General features: G+C 36.2%; 1 protein-coding gene across 3 annotated transcripts in view; it reads left to right on the top strand.

Annotated features, from left to right (window-relative positions):
* LOC138700066 (GTP-binding protein Rit2-like) overlaps positions 1-18300 on the top strand; it is an 88992-nt gene that overhangs the window by 16931 nt on the left and 53761 nt on the right. For 2 of the 3 annotated variants that reach the window (XR_011332171.1, XR_011332170.1), the window contains exons 3-5: positions 5962-6035; positions 15373-15564; positions 17842-18130. Coding sequence is in view for 1 of the 3 variants with exons in the window: in XM_069826372.1 (XP_069682473.1) it covers positions 5962-6035; positions 15373-15564; positions 17842-18078 (503 nt within the window). In the remaining 2 variants the exon portion in view is untranslated. Of the gene's footprint in view, positions 1-5961; positions 6036-15372; positions 15565-17841; positions 18278-18300 lie in introns of those variants that run through there. The other variant, XM_069826372.1, reaches the window with a different exon arrangement.

The raw sequence follows: 18300 nt of genomic DNA, 5'->3' as shown, positions 1-18300 counted from the left end.
AAGGAACCTACTCTTTTTGGTGAGAAGACATCTACTCTGCACAAGTTAAGTAGGACTCATCCTAGACAAGAGATTAACTTGGAAAAAGCATCTAGATTTCTGCATTGCCAAATGCTACAGGTTTTTTTGGACCTGTAGAAGAATGCTTGGTAAGACTTGGGGTCTAAAACCTACGATTATCATCATCATCCTTAGCTCGACAACCCATCATGGGTCCTGGCTGTCCATAGGAGTTTCCGCCATTCATCCCTATTTCTAGCAACACTCATCCAGTTTTTAACTCCAATAGTTCTGGCATCCTCCCTGATGCCATCCTTCCATCTGACATTTGGTCTTCCTCTTCGTCTACTTCCCCCTGGTTCATATTGGAGGACTCTGATGGCTGGTCTCGAGTCCTCTAATCTCATTATATGACCAGCCCACCTCAGGCGTCCCATTTTTATAAAAGATGTTATATTGGGTTCACTGAAGAGTTCATATAATTCATGATTATACCGGGCTCTCCATTCGTTATCTACATTGACTGGTCCAAAGATCGACCTTAAAACCTTCCGTTCAAAAATGTTTAATCTATGTATATCCTTTTTAGTCAATGTCCAGGCTTCTGAGGCATAAGTGAGGACTGGTCTTATCAAGGTTTTACATATCCTAATTTTGCTTTGGGGGGGTTAATATTTTAGATCTAATATGTCTCACGAGACCATAGTAGCATCTATTAGCGAGGAAGATCCTTTTACCAATTTCAAGACTCATATCATTATCTTGACTAACTATAGAGCCCAAATAACTAAAATTAGTTACTCGATCAAATTTATAGTTTCCAATCTCAAGAAATCATCTGCACCACAAGCTCTATTTGGGTTAGATATCATGTACTTGGTCTTCTTTTCATTCACTTGTAGTCCCATCCTCTTTGCTGCGTCCAGTAGAGAGTTAAATGCATCTTCCAGTACTGTTCTAGCAACAATGTCGATGTCATCTGCATAGGCTAGGAGTTGTACTGATTTATAATAAATTGTATTCGTTGTTTGTATTTCTGAATCTCTTATAACCTTTTCCAGTGCAATGTTGAACAGCATGCACGCCAGTGCATCCCCTTGTCTTAGTCCACTGGTTGCTTCAAACTCATCTGTGAGGGTATTCTGAATTTTGACGTGGCACATTGTGTTTTTCATCGTCATCTGAACTAGCCTGATCAATTTAGATGGGATCTTTAGCTCATACATAGCTGAATATAGTTGTTGTCTGTTAATAGAGTCATACGCTGCCTTAAAGTCGACAAATAGATGATGTGTGGTTATATTATATTCGTTTGTTTTTTGTAGAATTTGTCTAAGTGTAAATATCTGTTCCACTGTGGATCTATTTGGCCGGAACCCACCCTGATAGTTGCCTAACACTTTTTCGGAGTATTTAGAGAGACGGCAGAATAGCACATTGGAGAAAATCTTATAAATTATATTCAGTAGGCTAATACCCCTGTAGTTGGGACAAACCATGGGGTCTCCTTTTTTGAGTATGGGGCATATGACACTATAGTTCCATGACTGTGGCATAGTTTCATCAATCCAAATGTGTGTCATTAACTCATTTATTTGTTTCTCAAGTTCTTGACCTCCCTGTTTGAGTAGTTCTGCCTGTATATTATCCATTCCAAGAGCTTTCCCATTCTTTAGTTTTCCTATTGCCTCCTGAATATCCTCCAACGTTGGTGGATATAATTCTAGACTGTTCCCTCTGTCCTCCAGGGAATTGCTGACGTGATCATTATTTAGTTCTTCTTCAGAGGTCAGTAGGTTGATAAAATGTCTTTGCCATCTGTTTAGAATGCTATCTTTCCCCGCCAGTATATTCCCCTCTTCATCCCTGCACATGGTGATTCTTCTATTGTGATTTATTTCTCCATAGAATAGTCTGATATCATTCCTTGTTCTAAGGTGCTCCAGCTCTTCCATCTTATGGTTGAGATAGTCTCTTTTCTTCTTTCTATGTAGCTTCTTTTCAACTTTCCTGGCCTCCCGATATTCCTCTCGGGCTGTCCTCGTAAATTTTCTACTATGCATGTTTCGATATTTCCTGTTTTTCTCATCTGTCACTGCTCTACAATCATCATCAAACCAATCATCTTGGTTATTACTTCTATTATCTTGCCTGCCCAGTATTTGGTCCGCCGTTTCCTTGATCTTAAATGACAGCTGTGCCCAGCTTTCTTCTACTGTTGATGGTGTGTTCGGTTCTAGTTCAGGGCTCTTTAAGCATTCATCTAATTTATTTATGTATAGGGAGGCAATGTCAGGATCCTTGAGTCTATCACTATTAAATCTCTTATTTATTCTGACACCCTTATCCTTCCTCATGTTCGAGATTCTAGATCTCACTCGGGATAGCACTAAGTAGTGATCAGAATCTATATTTGCTCCCCTGAATGATCTCACATCCATCAGATTAGTTGCATGTCTTTTATCAATAAGTACATGGTCTATCTGATTAAAATATGCCTTATCTGGTGAGCCCCATGTGGCTAGGTGAATATTCTTATGTTTAAACTGCATGGATCCTATCACCAAATCGTGGGATGCGGCAAAGCTAATGAGCCTTTCTCCGTTATCATTGGTAATGTCATGTAATCCATTCCTACCTACCACTTCTCTATATATTTCTTCCTTTCCCACTTGTGCATTTGCGTCACCAATAACCATTTTGATATCATGTTTTGGGCATTTATTGAATATTTCTGTTAAGGACTGATAAAAGTTTTCTTTTCCCCGTTCATCCTTTTTCTCTGTGGGTGCATGGAAGTTGATGTTGCTATAATTAAACAGCTTGCCCCTAATCCTCAGTCGGCACAGTCTGTCATTGACCGCTTCGAAAAACATTATGTTATGTTTCAGACGTTTACTAACTATGAATCCTACCCCAAATTTATGTTCACTTTTATGGCAGCTGTAGAGTATCGTATGATCTTTTTTTTCAATGATGCCTTCCCCAATCCATCTTATTTCTTGTAGGCAGATTATATCAGTTTTATATCGTTTTAATTGTTCCATGAGTAATGCTAAGGCTTTTGGCCAATAGAGTGATCGAGTATTCCAAGTTCCGATAATCATGTCCTTGTTTCGTTTCCCATGTCTTCGTGAATAAGTCCGTCCGGCTATTTCTCCATTGGATTTCGTGACAATTGTTTTTTATGAGATGGGGTCGTCAACCATCCGGCAATCCCGGTTGGACGATGATTTTCTGTCGGGGTTTACTCCCTTAGCTGATAAGTCCCAATTATAGCATCAGGAACTCGCTTTTCGCCCTTGCATGACTTAGCGTTACCCAGGGGCCATGACTAAGACATGCATGCATAGGACTTGGTAGGTATAACTGGCATTACCCAAGTTTTACTGGAATATAGTCATCGGCCGACTATACTCCCTTGAGGCCTCCCACCCCTTTGACCCCCACCTACGATTATATATTGAATATATATCACTATGATAAGACCTTTACTCTCTTATGCTACACTTATGTAGTTGCCAAGAGTTAAGTTAAGGAACTGCAGGACTGAAATTGCAAAGGGTATTCTGCATAGCAATAACAGAAGCATTTAGAACAACTCCCACTGCAACAGTGGAAATGCTGATAGGACTCATCCCATTACACATCTGGGTTGAGGTTGAGGCCCTCATGGCATCCCATAGAATCTGTTGCCAGATAACGGTGGTCAATATTGAACACTTGGATCATCTCAGACTCCCTTGGGACAAAGATGTTTATCGGATTCTCAATATGAGAACTGACATCTTGGAACCAAGGGTTTCGTTTGACAATATATTCACTGTCACTTACCCAGAGCACAGTGAATGGGAAAGTCAGGTTATACCTGAGAACAATAAGGGTCCAGTCTGGTACACTGATGGTTCCAAAATCAAGTCAGGAAGTGGTGCTGGATTATTTGGAAATGGCACCAAGCTTTCTTTTAGCCTGGGTCAATATGCCACAGTCTTTCAGGCTGAGATTTTTGCTATCTTAGCCAGTATCAGGGTAAGTTAATTATTAGGAAGAGCTACAATTGTAGACATATTCTTATACTTTCAGATAGCCAAACAGCACTTACGGCACTTGAAGCTCCCTTGGTTAAGTCAAAACTGGTATCGGAATGCCGCGAGTCCCACATAGTACTGGCTGAACATAACACATTTCAACTGAAATGGGTGCCAGGACATACAGGGATTTGTTGTAATGAAAGAGCAGATGAGGCTGCCAAAAAGGGAACCTAAGCCTGTGCTGGGACTATCTCTAAGACCAGTAAAGCAGGTTATCAGGGACTGGGCTCTCAAAAAACACAAAAACTACTGGAACTCAAGTGAGGGCTGCAGACACTCTAAGGTCCTCATACTAGATTTTGGTGAAAACAGGTCAAGTGACCTTTTAAAATTGAGCAAGAAACAGCTCTGCTGGACAGTTGGATTCTTTACAGGACACTGTGCCCTCAAGAAGAACCTGTACAGGATGGGACATAATATCAACCCAGCTTGTGCTCGTTGTTCACAGGGAGATGAGTCTGTAGCTCATCTATTGTGCAACTACAATGCATTCGCCCATCAAAGAGCTCTCATCTTTGGAAAATATTTTCCAAAGCTTGAAGAGCTATCAACTGTCTCAGTGTATAGTTTGATTCAGTTCATTAAGAACATCAAACTATTGGACTGTTAGGATATTATGACGGGTCGACCTGGTTGGCGAGTTGGTATAGCGCTGGCCTTCTATGCCCAAGGTTGCAGGTTCGATCCCGGGCAGATCGATGGCATTTAAGTGTGCTTAAATGCGACAGGCTTATGTCAGTAGATTTACTGACATGCAAAAGAACTCCTGCAGGACAAAATTCCGGCAACGTTGATATAACCTCTGCAGTTGCGAGCGTCGTTAAAGAAAACATAATTTAGAATTTATTATGACGGGGATGTGCAATAGATCTTTTTTCAGGTCACAGTGCTAGGGCTGTCATAGCCCTCCCCTTTTTAAATTCAATTCAATCTTTGAATGTGTACGACAGGCAATGACACATCATTGCAGAATTTGTATTGAAGCAGGAGGTCGCACTTTTGAACAGTTTTTGTAAAGTATTACAAATTGAAATGGTTTTGAAGCATGAGTGTCGTAAGTAACGTTAAAACTGTAATATGTTTATTCTTTACAGTATAGTACAGTTTCTGGTTTTGTCATTCAGTAATTACTCGTAGTTTCAGACCCATGGTCATTTAACAAAAAACGTTTGTTTTGGTCTCTTCTATCATCCTTAGAAGTTTGGGTATTGAATTTAGTTACACTGTATATCATTAGTAACATCAACATAGACCAGTAGTGCATATGTGCAGTCCTGGATTCTTATAAATTACCCGAAGTAGTACAAGTAATCTTCCTTCATTGTTTATGTGATCACATTGTAAACGTTGTAAAACAAATGTTACGCAGTAAAATATTTGGTTTACCTATAAAATATTGCATATATTTCTTTTATGAATGTACATATTCAGCTACATATTTCACTGTGTTTTACTAGTACATATTTACATACATATGATACTGCATAAAAATCCCAGCTCTACTGATTATATTATATAATTGTTATTCTTTTGAACATATACACATAAACATATATTCTTTATGCATACACGCATAAATGTCGTTTATGCATACATGCATAAATGTCATATATTCAGTGTACAGCATAAGAAATTCCAGAGTTCATATTTTATTCTGTAAATGAAACTGAAACACGATCACATAATAAAATTATTCAATCCCACATGTTTGCTTTCTGCCTGTTGTAATCTTATAGCATGCTTTAAAAAGATATACAGCCTACTATTTGAAATTGAAATATGTACGTTTTAATTATGTTCATTTTACTTTAGCAAAGAATATTATTTGTTACAGTAGAATTGTAACATTATTCATTGTCTTTAATTGCAGAGGATGCATACCAACAACAAGCTGTTATAGATGGTGAAGCATCCCAGTTGGATATATTAGACACAGCTGGACAGGTAAAAATTAATTGATAGCTTTGGATCACATTACTGTATTCTTGTATTGTAGGTAAATAATGATGACGATGAATAATAATAATAATAATAATAATAATAGTAATAATAATACTTACTTACCTACAAATGGCTTTTAAGGAACCCGCAGGTTCATTGCCGCCCTCATATAAGCCTGCCATCGGTCCCTATCCTGTGCAAGATTAATCCAGTCTCTATCATCATATCCCACTTCCCTCAAATCCATTTTAATATTATCCTCCCATCTACGTCTCGGCCTCACCAAAGGTTTTTTCCCCTCTGGCCTCCAAACTAACATTCTATATGCATTTCTGGATTCGCCCATATGTGCAACATGCCCTGCCCATCTCAAACGTCTCAATTGTCGAGGTCCTGACAATTGACACAAATGTTGAGAAAACATCACAATTTTCTCTCTCTCTCTCTCTCTCTCTCTCTCTTTCTCATGCATCATCCTCGCTGTCATTGTCACTGCCATAATTGTTATAGTTTTTGAAAACCAATTATGCGAAAAAAATTGGCATGTCTCATGATAGATTTTTGGCTATCATGACGATGCTGCATGTCAACAATAATTAAAATCATGTACCTAGGGATCAAGCTCATTACAATGCTCTCTTCAAAATTCGTCCCATTTTAGACACACTAAATAAACATTTCAATAACTATATACTTCCCAAAAAATGTTCACAATTGATGAGGCTATTTGTGCTTTTCGATTTCGAGTGTATTTCAGAGTATATATGAAAGGGAAGCCCCATAATTATGGAATAAAAGTTTTTGAACTGTGCAAAGCAAGGAGTGGCTATGTTTGTAACCTGGAGTTGTATATTAGAACACTAACTGAAGAACCGGACTACAACAATGCATTCAGTGGGTCAATAGAATTTATGAACCTGTGAAAAATAAGGATTACACAATATACATGGACCAATGGTTCTAAAATCCATCACTGTTTAACCACTTACAGACACAAGGCACAAAAGCTGCGGCAACTGTAAATGACTAACAAACAGGAAGGAAATGCCTAAGGAAACCTTCTCTAAAAAAAATTGAAAAAGGGTGAAAAAATATCTGCGTAAAGAAACTATCTTCTTGTAGTAAAATGATGTGATGTGAGATAAGTTTTGCTGCTCAATACTGTACACGAAGATAAAATGGTTGACATGCCGAAACCAAAGAAAGCCACAAGAAAACAAGTCCATCCTGTTGTAGACTATAACAAATACAAGATCGGAGTTGACAAATCTGATCTGCTGCTTGCGTACTGCTCATTCCAAAGAAAAACTCTGAAATGTTGGAAAGAACTGTTCTTTTACTTGTTCGAATTTTCTTTTATGAATGCATTCATTTTACATCACAAAGCAAGCATAAACAAATTTCGACTTCTCACATTCATTGAAAACATAGCAGAAGGTCTGGATACCTATGTTGGAAATGAAATTGTGGAAAAAATCCAACAAACTCCTGTGGGAAGACTTGTGGATAGTGGGCATTATCCATACAAATTCGAAAGAAAAATTCTAGACACCATGGAGTGGAACTCAAGATGTAACGTGTGTGCTTGCAAAGCGAATATTGCACCAGCAAAGCATTATACATACTGAAACACCTATTTTTATGCCATGGATATAATTTTACACTTGAACATGAGTGTCTTAACTTTCATTTATGCTTTCTTGTTCAACATTGTACTAATGTGTGCGAAGATTTCATATTTTTGACACATATATTGCGAAAATTGCGATTTTTTTTCCGAAATGTATAAAATCTGCCAGCACAGTGTAATGAGCAATTTAAATGCCTCCAGATGCAAAGTGTTAATCTTTTTAGACCTCTGACGAAACCATTAAAAGAGCTGGGATCTCAGGTGTAAGAAATTGTTTAAGATTGGTTCAAGACACAATCAGATTGATATTGATCATCTGAACTTGCAGTGGAATGTGTCCAAGATGCTGCAGTGAATTTCATGGTCGTCTATGCTAAAAACTTGTCAATGTTCAGGTTTCATTTGACTCGTCTTTGCAAAGTTAAAAGAAGAAACTAAGTAAAGCATAATTGAAAGGTTTCAAGGCAAAGGTGACTAAACCACAAGGAAGAGGTTTGGAGATATTGAAAGGTAAAGGAAAGAAGTAATTATTAAACCCACAGCAAGTTTTTGTATCCACACAACATTTATTTGTAATCTACAAGTGTCAAATGGAATATATAGTAAGAAAAAATAATAACTTCTTAATTAAGAAGTCTAGTTTTTAGAGCACTGAAAATGTTAGTCATGGAGGGCATAAAACAGAATGACATTTTCTTTTCAAACTAGAGATGTTAGTCACGTTTGGCATAAAAAAATAAACATATTTTTTCAAACTAAAGTGAGTGTCACATAATTTATTTTTTAGCATACAATTGTTGAAAAAATTAATTTATTTCTTTTATGAAAATGTAAGAAATATGAAGTTGACTATTTCATTTGGATTTAATAATGGGAATATCTTCAGCATTGTCACTTCTATGTTTTCTATAAAATTCATGATGAACAGGTGGAATGTAGTGGCAAAAATCCATCAGATTTTTAAGAGTGACCTATAGAGAAAATACTACATTTTCTGACAAAAACAATTGACTTTTTTTAGTAAATTGCTCCTAATACCATACTTACTTACTTACTTACTTACTTACAAATGGCTTTTAAGGAACCCGAAGGTTCATTGCCGCCCTCACATAAGCCCGCCAGCAGTCCCTATCCTGTGCAAGATTAATCCAGTCTCTATCATCATACCCCACCTCCCTCAAATATATTATCCTCCCATCTACGTCTCGGCCTCCCTAAAGGTCTTTTTCCCTCCGGTCTCCCAACTAACACTCTATATGCATTTCTGGATTCACCCATACGTGCTACATGCCCTGCCCATCTCAAACGTCTGGATTTAATATTCCTAATTATGTCAGGTGAAGAATACAATGCGTGCACTTCTGCATTGTGCAACTTTCTCCATCCTCCCGTAACTTCATCCCGCTTAGCCCCAAATATTTTAATAATAATAATATAATACCATACTCTACACATTTACAAAGTTTCAAGTGCGCCATGTGAATGGAAACCCTCCTAATGACGTCATAATTGAAGGTGCGTGAAGGTCTGCGCCCTTGAAGTGTCAACTTTAAAGTCATTTTTCTCCTCTATAATATTTTGTGCATTTCTCTTTATCGAAATCACTAAGGCTTTTCCAATTTTGTAGCTAAGAATTTGATTTTTTTCTATATTCACTGTACCACACACCACACTTAACAATTTTGCACATGATTCCTTTTTCATACCTCTAGAACTTGTAAAGGAAAGAAATATATCTAGCATAAACGAAATAATTAAAAAAATATTGTGGTTATTTCACAATTGTTTGTTTCTCTGTAATCTGGGATTACTATTTAAAAAAAAATGAATGCATAGTTCTCTTTCTAACATAGCAGTGGAGATGTGTAACATATTCAGATTGACTGAATGAAGTTTGTATGAGAAGTAGAAGTTTGAAAATTTTAACCCTCCTATTTTTAAAATTGAATAATTGAAAAAATAAGTATATGACGAAAGTCAAATTTTGGTAACGCTATGAGGTTGGTAAGATACATAGGCTATGTGTACCAAAAATGAATGCTGTATCTAAAAAAATGTAGAAAACTTCTATTTTCTATTTGCATTAGGCTATCCTTCATACTGTAATGTGAATGGTAAGATTGAAATTCATTAATGAAATCACATAAATTTATTGTCCTCTTGACCTGTTTTATTCTGGGGTTCATGATGACCACATCGGTCCGCAGTTGGCCCTCCTCTTATCTGTTCCCTTTTGAAGGTGAAGTCAATTTTATCATCAGAAATCTGTAACGTTTGTTTGAAAAAAGTTTTGCACACAACAATATCCTCATTATCATCAAATGCTGGCAGCTTGTAGATTCTCGTATAATTACGCATTGAAGAATTACCGTTAGTAGGCTACATGTTTCTTTTTATTAACAGATTCGACATGACTCATAATGAAAGCCGATTTAAGATCCCAGTTCAGTTTGTAATAATCATTGAATATTCTCTGATTCTCTGCCTTCTATCTTCTGTTATGTTTTGGTTACAGTTAGTGAAAAATTGCATAATGAATCCATAAATATTCTTTAGAGACAAGTTTTCCTCTAGTGTTAACATATTCCTCACCTGCCTCTAATTTACGTTTTCTTTCTCTTTTCTTCGATTCTTGGTTGCTTCTACTTCCTATTTCAGCACTCATAATTCCAAAATATAGTAGCTATCTCTTATATTAAATACACCAGTACTCTTAACTTCTTTTCAGGTTTAATAAACAACCAAATGATTCATGTCCTGCAAAATGATTCACTAATGTTGGTCATGTATGGCTTGATGGAATTAGCATTTACTATGTTGCAGGGTTGAGAAAAATCCGGGTATTTAAAAAAAGACCCAACCCAGTGGGTTTTACTGGGTTTTTATGGGTTTCTTTGGGTTTTTCTCTAATGAGTATTAAATAGTTCAATTTCGTGACTAAGTGATTCAAAACACCAACATATTCTAAGAACTACTTCATGAGCAAAAACTGGTAAATTAAATAAGCAAACATTGGTAAATTATTATGAAATATTCTTAAGTTGGCAGCCTGCATATTATCAGAATACTTTAAGTATATGGTTGTTTTGCTTTCTGTGAATTGTGAAAATTCATGTTTTGGTGCAGCATTGGATTCAAATAAAGGTAAGTGTATCTTACTTATGAGTTTATCATTCTATATCTTTCCATAGTATAGGCCTATAATATTTACTGAACACAAATCAAATAAACTTAAAATGCTTTGTTGTGTACTTCTAACCTAAAAATTACCAACAATCTACCTATAAAAATCAGTGTAACAAAGAATAACCTCCTTTAGAATTGAATTTAATTAAATAACTTAATTTAATTATTATTCTTATAGGTAAAATTCAACATCGTGCCATTTGGGGCTGGAAGGAAGGCAGCACCAGAATGGTCAGAGGTTTTACATGATGATGATAAGAAGAAAGTTTTTTGTAAGCATTGCAATGTTGAAGTCAGTGCTAAAATTGAAAGAATAAAATGTCACCTGAAAAAATGCACCATGAGAAACAAGAAAAAGGACTTAACTCTCCTGGAAATAGAGTTAGATGTCTTAGCTGCACCAACACACAATAATAATAGTTCTATATTGGATTCCTCCTCTATTGGCAGCAGTAGCAGTGCAATAGTAGTAAGTCATGCCAGTGAATATTCAGTCCCATTGAAAAGAAAACAGACCAGCCTGGGAGACTTCATAATTAAAACCACTGATCAACAAAAAGAACAACTGGATCTTTTCATAGCAAAGTTCTTCTATGCTAATAACATAGCATTCAATGTAGCTTCAAGTAAAGAATACAAAGACATGATTCAAGCATTGCGGCCTGGTTATGTTGGTCCTGATCGCTTCAACTTAAGTGGGATATTACTTGATAAGGTTGCAGATGAGTTCGATGCAAATATAAAACTTCAGTTGCATGAACATAATAGCATTGTACTGCTGCAGGATGGGTGGTCTAATATAAAGAATGACCCAATTATAGCAACTAGTATCCATACAGGGTACCAGGCATTTCTACTAAACGCAATTGATTGTGAAGCCAGTCAAAAAACAGCTGAATATTGTGCGGAGTCTTTAAAAAATTCAATTAAAATGTGTGAGGATAAGTTTCAGAAAAATGTGTTTGCTGTTTGCACTGACAATGAAAATAAAATGCTAAAAATGCGACAGCTTTTAAAAGAAGACCTGCCTGAATTATTGACATTATTGTTCTGCTCATTATGTTAATCTACTCGAAGAAGAAGTAACACCAAAAAGTGTAATTAAGCATATTGCTGAAGTCCACAAGTACTTTCGGAACCACCATCAACCACATGGTTGGTTAAGAGAAAAGAAAGGTCTTATGCCACAACTCCCAAATTCCACTAGATGGAATTCCCAACATGATTGTCTGCGTACTTTCATTGATAATTATTCTAAATATGTAGAAATTATGACAGAGCACTCTGAAGAAGTTCCTGCTAATGTTAGCAAAATCTTGGATAATGTTATAATATATAAGGATGCCACTTATCTTCTTCGTCAACTGTCTGAGGTTTGTAGAGTCCTGAATCGTCTTCAAGCAGACAACACAAATATTGCACAAGCTGTAGAACTTTGGATTGATGTCCTAGAAAATCCTGACATGGAACCATATAAGGATGCCATTAAAAAACGAAAGGAACAAGCACTAGAGCCCTTCCACTATCTTGCTAATATGTTAGATCCAAGATTCAGAGGGGCAAGAATAACTGCAGATCAAGAGGAAAGTGCAGAAAATTGGCTCATAGAGATTCATCCAGAGTGGGTGACAAGTGTTATATCTTTTAGAATTGCTGATTCTGATTATTTTCCTGCTACTATGTTTTGCCAACAGGATTTATTAGCTTTGTGAAAAGTTTAATTTCTTGCCCTGCCAGCACTGCATCCATTGAGAGAATCTTCTCCACCTATGGGCTTGTTTGGTCAAAGTTAAGAAATAAGTTAGGAGAGGAAAAAGCTGAGAAATTAGTGAAGATCTACAGATTTCTGCACGTTAAGAAGGACTGAATTGTGATGTAGTTAATATTAATACCATTCTACAATAAAACACCGTGTTGATAAAAGTAATTTTTTCTTTATAATGAAACATTACCTAATTAATAACTAATGCTGACAAATTGTTATAGTAAATAAATATGATGCATCTTTTTGTAATATTTTGTATGTTGATTAAATTGTGAGAAATAATATGGGTTTTATTGGGTTTTGTGTCGGGTTTTATTGAAGGGTTTTTTTTTAAAAAACCCATATGGTTTTTTTGGGTTGGGTTAAATTACAACAACCCTGCTATGTTGTGCCTATCCAATTCACAGAGTGGAGCATATTACGAATAAGAAACATGTTGGTTGTAATTTGCATAGGATAGATCTTTATCTTGAGAACTGATTAAGATAATAATACAATTTTTTAATTTTGAGGGATAGTCACCTTTGGCTTGAAACCCTTCAATTAGTCTATAGTTTATGTTAATTAAAGTAAAATAGTTAAGATCACCTGATGTCCCCAGTGGAAAATTTTCCCCTGAATTAATCACATCTATTCTAGAAGTAACTGCAAAAGAAAAAATCCCTTGTCTCTATCCAGGATCGAATCTATATTCTTTTAGTTAATGCTTGATTGATCCATCACGTATCTCGTGTAGATAGACACATTATGTTCTGCTATTTTTATCAGTGTTATTCCATGATGTTTGTAATACAGAGTGTCCCGCAGTGGGATGTCCATAGCTTATCTACGTGTTCCTGAGATTATTTTGAGCGAAAAGTTCTGTCACATGGGTCCGAATTGCAATGATATCTACAGAAAACACAATTCTAAATTAATAATTTTATTACTTGTGATTAACTTTGCAATTTTGTTTTAAGGAATACATATTCTGATTTGTCACATTTGAGGTTCGAAATGACCAACAAGGTTGTCGAGGCATCTTTGAATTCTGTCTGTAAGAGTGTTTATCGCTGTCATTACAACACCACCATCATTTCTCAACCCTTCACTGCACTCCATTATCTTTCTGAGAAGTTCGACCCTTGTGTTCAACCGAGCAGCATACATAACTGATATACTGGACCTCTTGGCCAATCCAACGATGTGGAAACTGTTGATTTAAAAATGTAGTCACACACCTGCCAAAGTGTGAAGGTGCACCATCTTGCTGCAGCCACATGCCTTGTCCGATAAGAAGAGGAACATCATTTGGTTGCAGAGCCTGGAGACTTCGGATGTGAAATGGGTATAAACCAAAGTCATGTAGCTGAGTGATGTGGGCGCATTCTTTTTAGAATTAACTGAACTGCAGCCTTATGACGAGGTTGCATACTGTTGTAATTAAATCACAAGTAACATTATTAATTTAGAATTGTGTTTTCTGTAGATACCGTTGCAATTTGGACCCATGTTGATTAGAACTTTTTCACTCAAAATAATCTCAGAAACACGTAGGTAAGCTATGGACTTATCGCTGTGGGACACCCTGTATTCTGTACTTATGGCTTTTAAGGAACCCGGAGGTTCATTGCCACCATCACGTAAGCCTGCCATAGGTCCCTATCCTGTGCAAGATTAATCCAGTCTCTATCATCATATTCCACCTCCCTAAAATCCATTTTAATATTATCCTCCCATCTACATCTCGGCCTCTCCAAAGGTCTTTTTTCCTCTGGCCTCCCAACTAACACTATAAGCATTTCTGGATTCATCCATATGTACCACATGCCCTGTCCATCTCAAATGTCTGGATTTAATGTTCCTAATTTTGTCAGGTGAAGAATACAAAGTGTGCAGTTCTGCATTGTGTAACTTTCTCCATTCCCCTGTAATTTCATCCCTCTTAGCCCCAAATATTTTCTAAGAACCTTATTCTCAAACACCCTTAATCTCTGTTCCTCTCTCAAAATGAGAGTTCAAGTTTCACAACCATACAGAACAACCGGTAATATAACTGTTTTATAAATTCTAACTTTCAGATTTTTTGATAGCAGACTAGATGACAAAAGCTTCTCAACCGAATAACAACAGGCATTTCCCATATTTATTCTGTATTTACTTTCCTCATTTATATTTGTTACTTTTGCTCCAAGATATCTGAATTTCTCCACCACTTTGAAGAATAAATCTCCAAATTTTATATTTCGATTTCGTACAATATTCTGGTCACGAGGCATAATCATATACTTTGTCTTTTCGGGATTTACCTCCAAATCTATCGCTTTCCTTGGTTCAAGTAAAATTTCCGTGTTTTCCCTAATCGTATGTGGATTTTCTACTAACATATTCATGTCATCGGCATAGACAAGAAGCTGATGTAACCTGTTCAATTCCAAACCCTCTGTGTTATCCTGAACTTTACTAATGGCATATTCTAGAGTGAAGTTAAAAAGTAAAGGTGATAGTGCATCTCCCTGCTTTAGCCCACAGTGAATTGGAAAAGTGTCAGAAACTGGACTGTACGGACTCTGCTGTAAGTTTCACTGAGACACATTTTAATTACTCCAACTTTTTTCTTGGGTATACCAAATTCAATAAGAATTTTATATAAAACTTCTCTCTTAACCGAGTCATATGCCTTTTTGAAATCTACTGTACAAATAACTGATGTACTGTACCCTTATACTCCCCTGCATCCTGTATGTATGGTTAATACTTGTGCCAATTTATGATTTCAGGTGGAATTCACTGCCATGAGAGACCAGTACATGCGCTGTGGGGAAGGCTTCATGATTTGTTATTCTGTTACTGACAGACACAGTTTCCAAGAAGCTGTAGAATACCGTAAATTAATTACAAGGGTCCGAGCTTCTGAAGACATACCTCTAGTCCTGGTTGGAAATAAATTCGATCTTCAACAACAGAGAAAGGTTTTTAATAGAAAGATGTTTATTATTAGAGAATGGTCTCTTTGTGTAGAAATTCTAGCCGTGATAGTAGAGTTAATAATTCTCGATTAATCAAACCACCTTGAAGTATGGTCAGATATGATGCCATGGTTTTGAGCTTAAGCTAACAAAATCAGTTCTTAAACACATTTATTTGTGATTATAATTTTTTAGTTGTGATCCTTTTCTTATGGCGTATTTGCTTTGGAATGATATTAGACTTCATTTGTGTGCTCTTTTGTCCTTGAAAGAAGCCTTTGATATGCGAAATTTTAATCTTTAGAGTCATGTTGACATCACTTTCCACACTACTAGAAGTTCTGACTGGAATTTTTCCTTTTATGAGAAGCAAGATTCTCTGGTGCTTTGTTTTTCCAACCTAATAAGTAGGAACCGTATTTTTTGGTAATAATGATATGCGCAAAATTTTTCACAATTTTTTTTGTTAAATTTACCCTTATAAATACCTCAAATATCATGCTTAAGCAAAACAAACTCGCGACGTTTGCTTTGTGAACCACAAATTCTATTATGACCTTGCCAGGGTTCGAACCCGGGCTCTCTGCATAGAAGACTGATTATATGTAACTATAGTTCTTTATGTAGCCTAAAATTTATCTCAGAGAGCAGAGTTTCGTAACTTGAATCATGAATTTTCATTAGTTAGAACTATGTTAACTTGAAAAATAAAATTAAATCTCAGGGTTGTAATGTCAATGTTTATTCGTATGAAACTTAACTTTGATGCTTCCTTGCTACATTTATAGTCTGTGTCATGTTTAAAAAGCCTTCGCCCATAATCAACAACTCTAGATTTAATAACAGAGGATGTGCTAAGATAACAAAACCATAACAATTCCGATTTCATCTTCAAGAAGTGCAAGGAAAGCATGTAATTATTGATTGTGGATGTATTATGTCTTTAACCTTCCATCAGGCACAATGCATCTGAGAGATCCACTTCCCGGATTTTTAAAACGTAACGTCATTGTTGTAACAGCGAAACAGCTGTACTTGATACTAGCTTCGTAGAATTCATTATTGCCATCTGTTGTTAATCTTTAAATCATTTTTAATCAGAAGTATCTGAGAGACACATTTCACATGCTTGTGTAACTCAGTGTTTTAGCAGCCTGCAGTGCTAATGTTCTATTATTGTGAACAGGATGTCGCAGAAAAAAAGTGTATGATCTTAATGATCCCAGGCGTGACCACCAGCGTAGCTCAGTTGGCTAAAGCGCTTGTCTGCCGATCCGAGTTGCGCTTGGGCGTGGGTTCGATCCCCACTTGGGCTGATTACCTAGTTGAGCTTTTTTCTAGGTTTTCTCCAACCATAAGGCGAATGTCAGGTAATCTATGGCGAATCCTCGAACTCATCTCTCCAAATAGCATCTCGCTACCACCAGTCCCATCAACACTAAATAACCTAGCAGTTGATACAATCTCGTTAAAATAACCAAATAAAAACGATGCCAGGGATGTGCAAGTTGTAATGAATATACTGTGGGACATTTTCCATAGAGAAATAGTATTGAAATGTATAGTTGCCAAGCATTTCTAGAATGCCTATTATTTTTTCAGCATTAGAATGCATATTGAAAACAAAATAAACATTTAATTATTCTAAAATACAAAATTAAGTGTAACATTTACAAAATAAATACAAATTTTATTCTTGGTATAATTTTCAGGCACAGTGATGCAACTGATATTAATATGAAAGGTATCTCTTAGATACATTGCGCCTGACAGAAGGTTAAGTAATACAACGTTTTCACTTCTTGTGGATGACTGTGACCTCAGTCTTGTATGCACTTTGCAAAGGATAAGGTAAGATAAAACAAAAAGAAGTGGCAACTCCTGAGAATAAGATCACATGTCTGCCCTACTTCCGGTGTCGAGCAAACACTGATGATATTATAATAAAGATATTAATATTAACTGCTTTATTTGAAAAATATGTTGCTTAAAATATTAAACTTCACTTAAATTCTAATGATATCTGAATATTATTTTCAACTGTTGTTTTTGTCTTACTTTTTGCACCTTTCCCTTTTTCTCTTAAGTGTCACAAGTTTCTAAACTAAGTGATAATTTTTGGATTATATTGAAGTTAGAAAGGGAACCTACAACTTGAAAGTAAAAGCTTCTTTTCTCTTTTTGTCTTGAGAAAAAAAATTATGAAATAATTAAATTTATGTGATATAGGAAATTATATAATCTTGCAATTCGGACATAAATTTCAATTTAATGACGCAGGTGTCTCCGGATGAGGGACGTGCACTGGCATCCCAGTTTGGTTGTCCATTTTATGAGACATCTGCAGCTTTAAGACACTATGTGGATGATGCCTTTCACACTCTCGTGCGAGAGATTCGTCTGAAGGAACGAGAACGTCACCATACCAACAATAAACTTCATAAACATAGTCGGTGGCGCAGATTACGTTCTATATTTACTATTGTCTTCAAACGTCGGCGTAATTACTCACCCTGAATGTCCATAATGTATACATGCTTCAAATGTTGGTGCCAGGAAACATGCCAAGGTTTGTAGGACATCACAAACTAAACTGATGAAACAGTATCTCGTTATTCTGAATTAAAGTTAATTAAACGGGTTTTTCTGTAGTTTGTCTCCGATTTACTTGATACAGGAGAAGTGTTGTATAATTTAATAAAGAATGTATATCACATTATTTGTCTCAACCCTGCTAAT

Source organism: Periplaneta americana, chromosome 5, assembly GCF_040183065.1.
Source record: "Periplaneta americana isolate PAMFEO1 chromosome 5, P.americana_PAMFEO1_priV1, whole genome shotgun sequence".
NCBI classification, from domain to species: domain Eukaryota; kingdom Metazoa; phylum Arthropoda; class Insecta; order Blattodea; family Blattidae; genus Periplaneta; species Periplaneta americana.
This window is presented reverse-complemented; position numbering and strand designations above follow the sequence as displayed.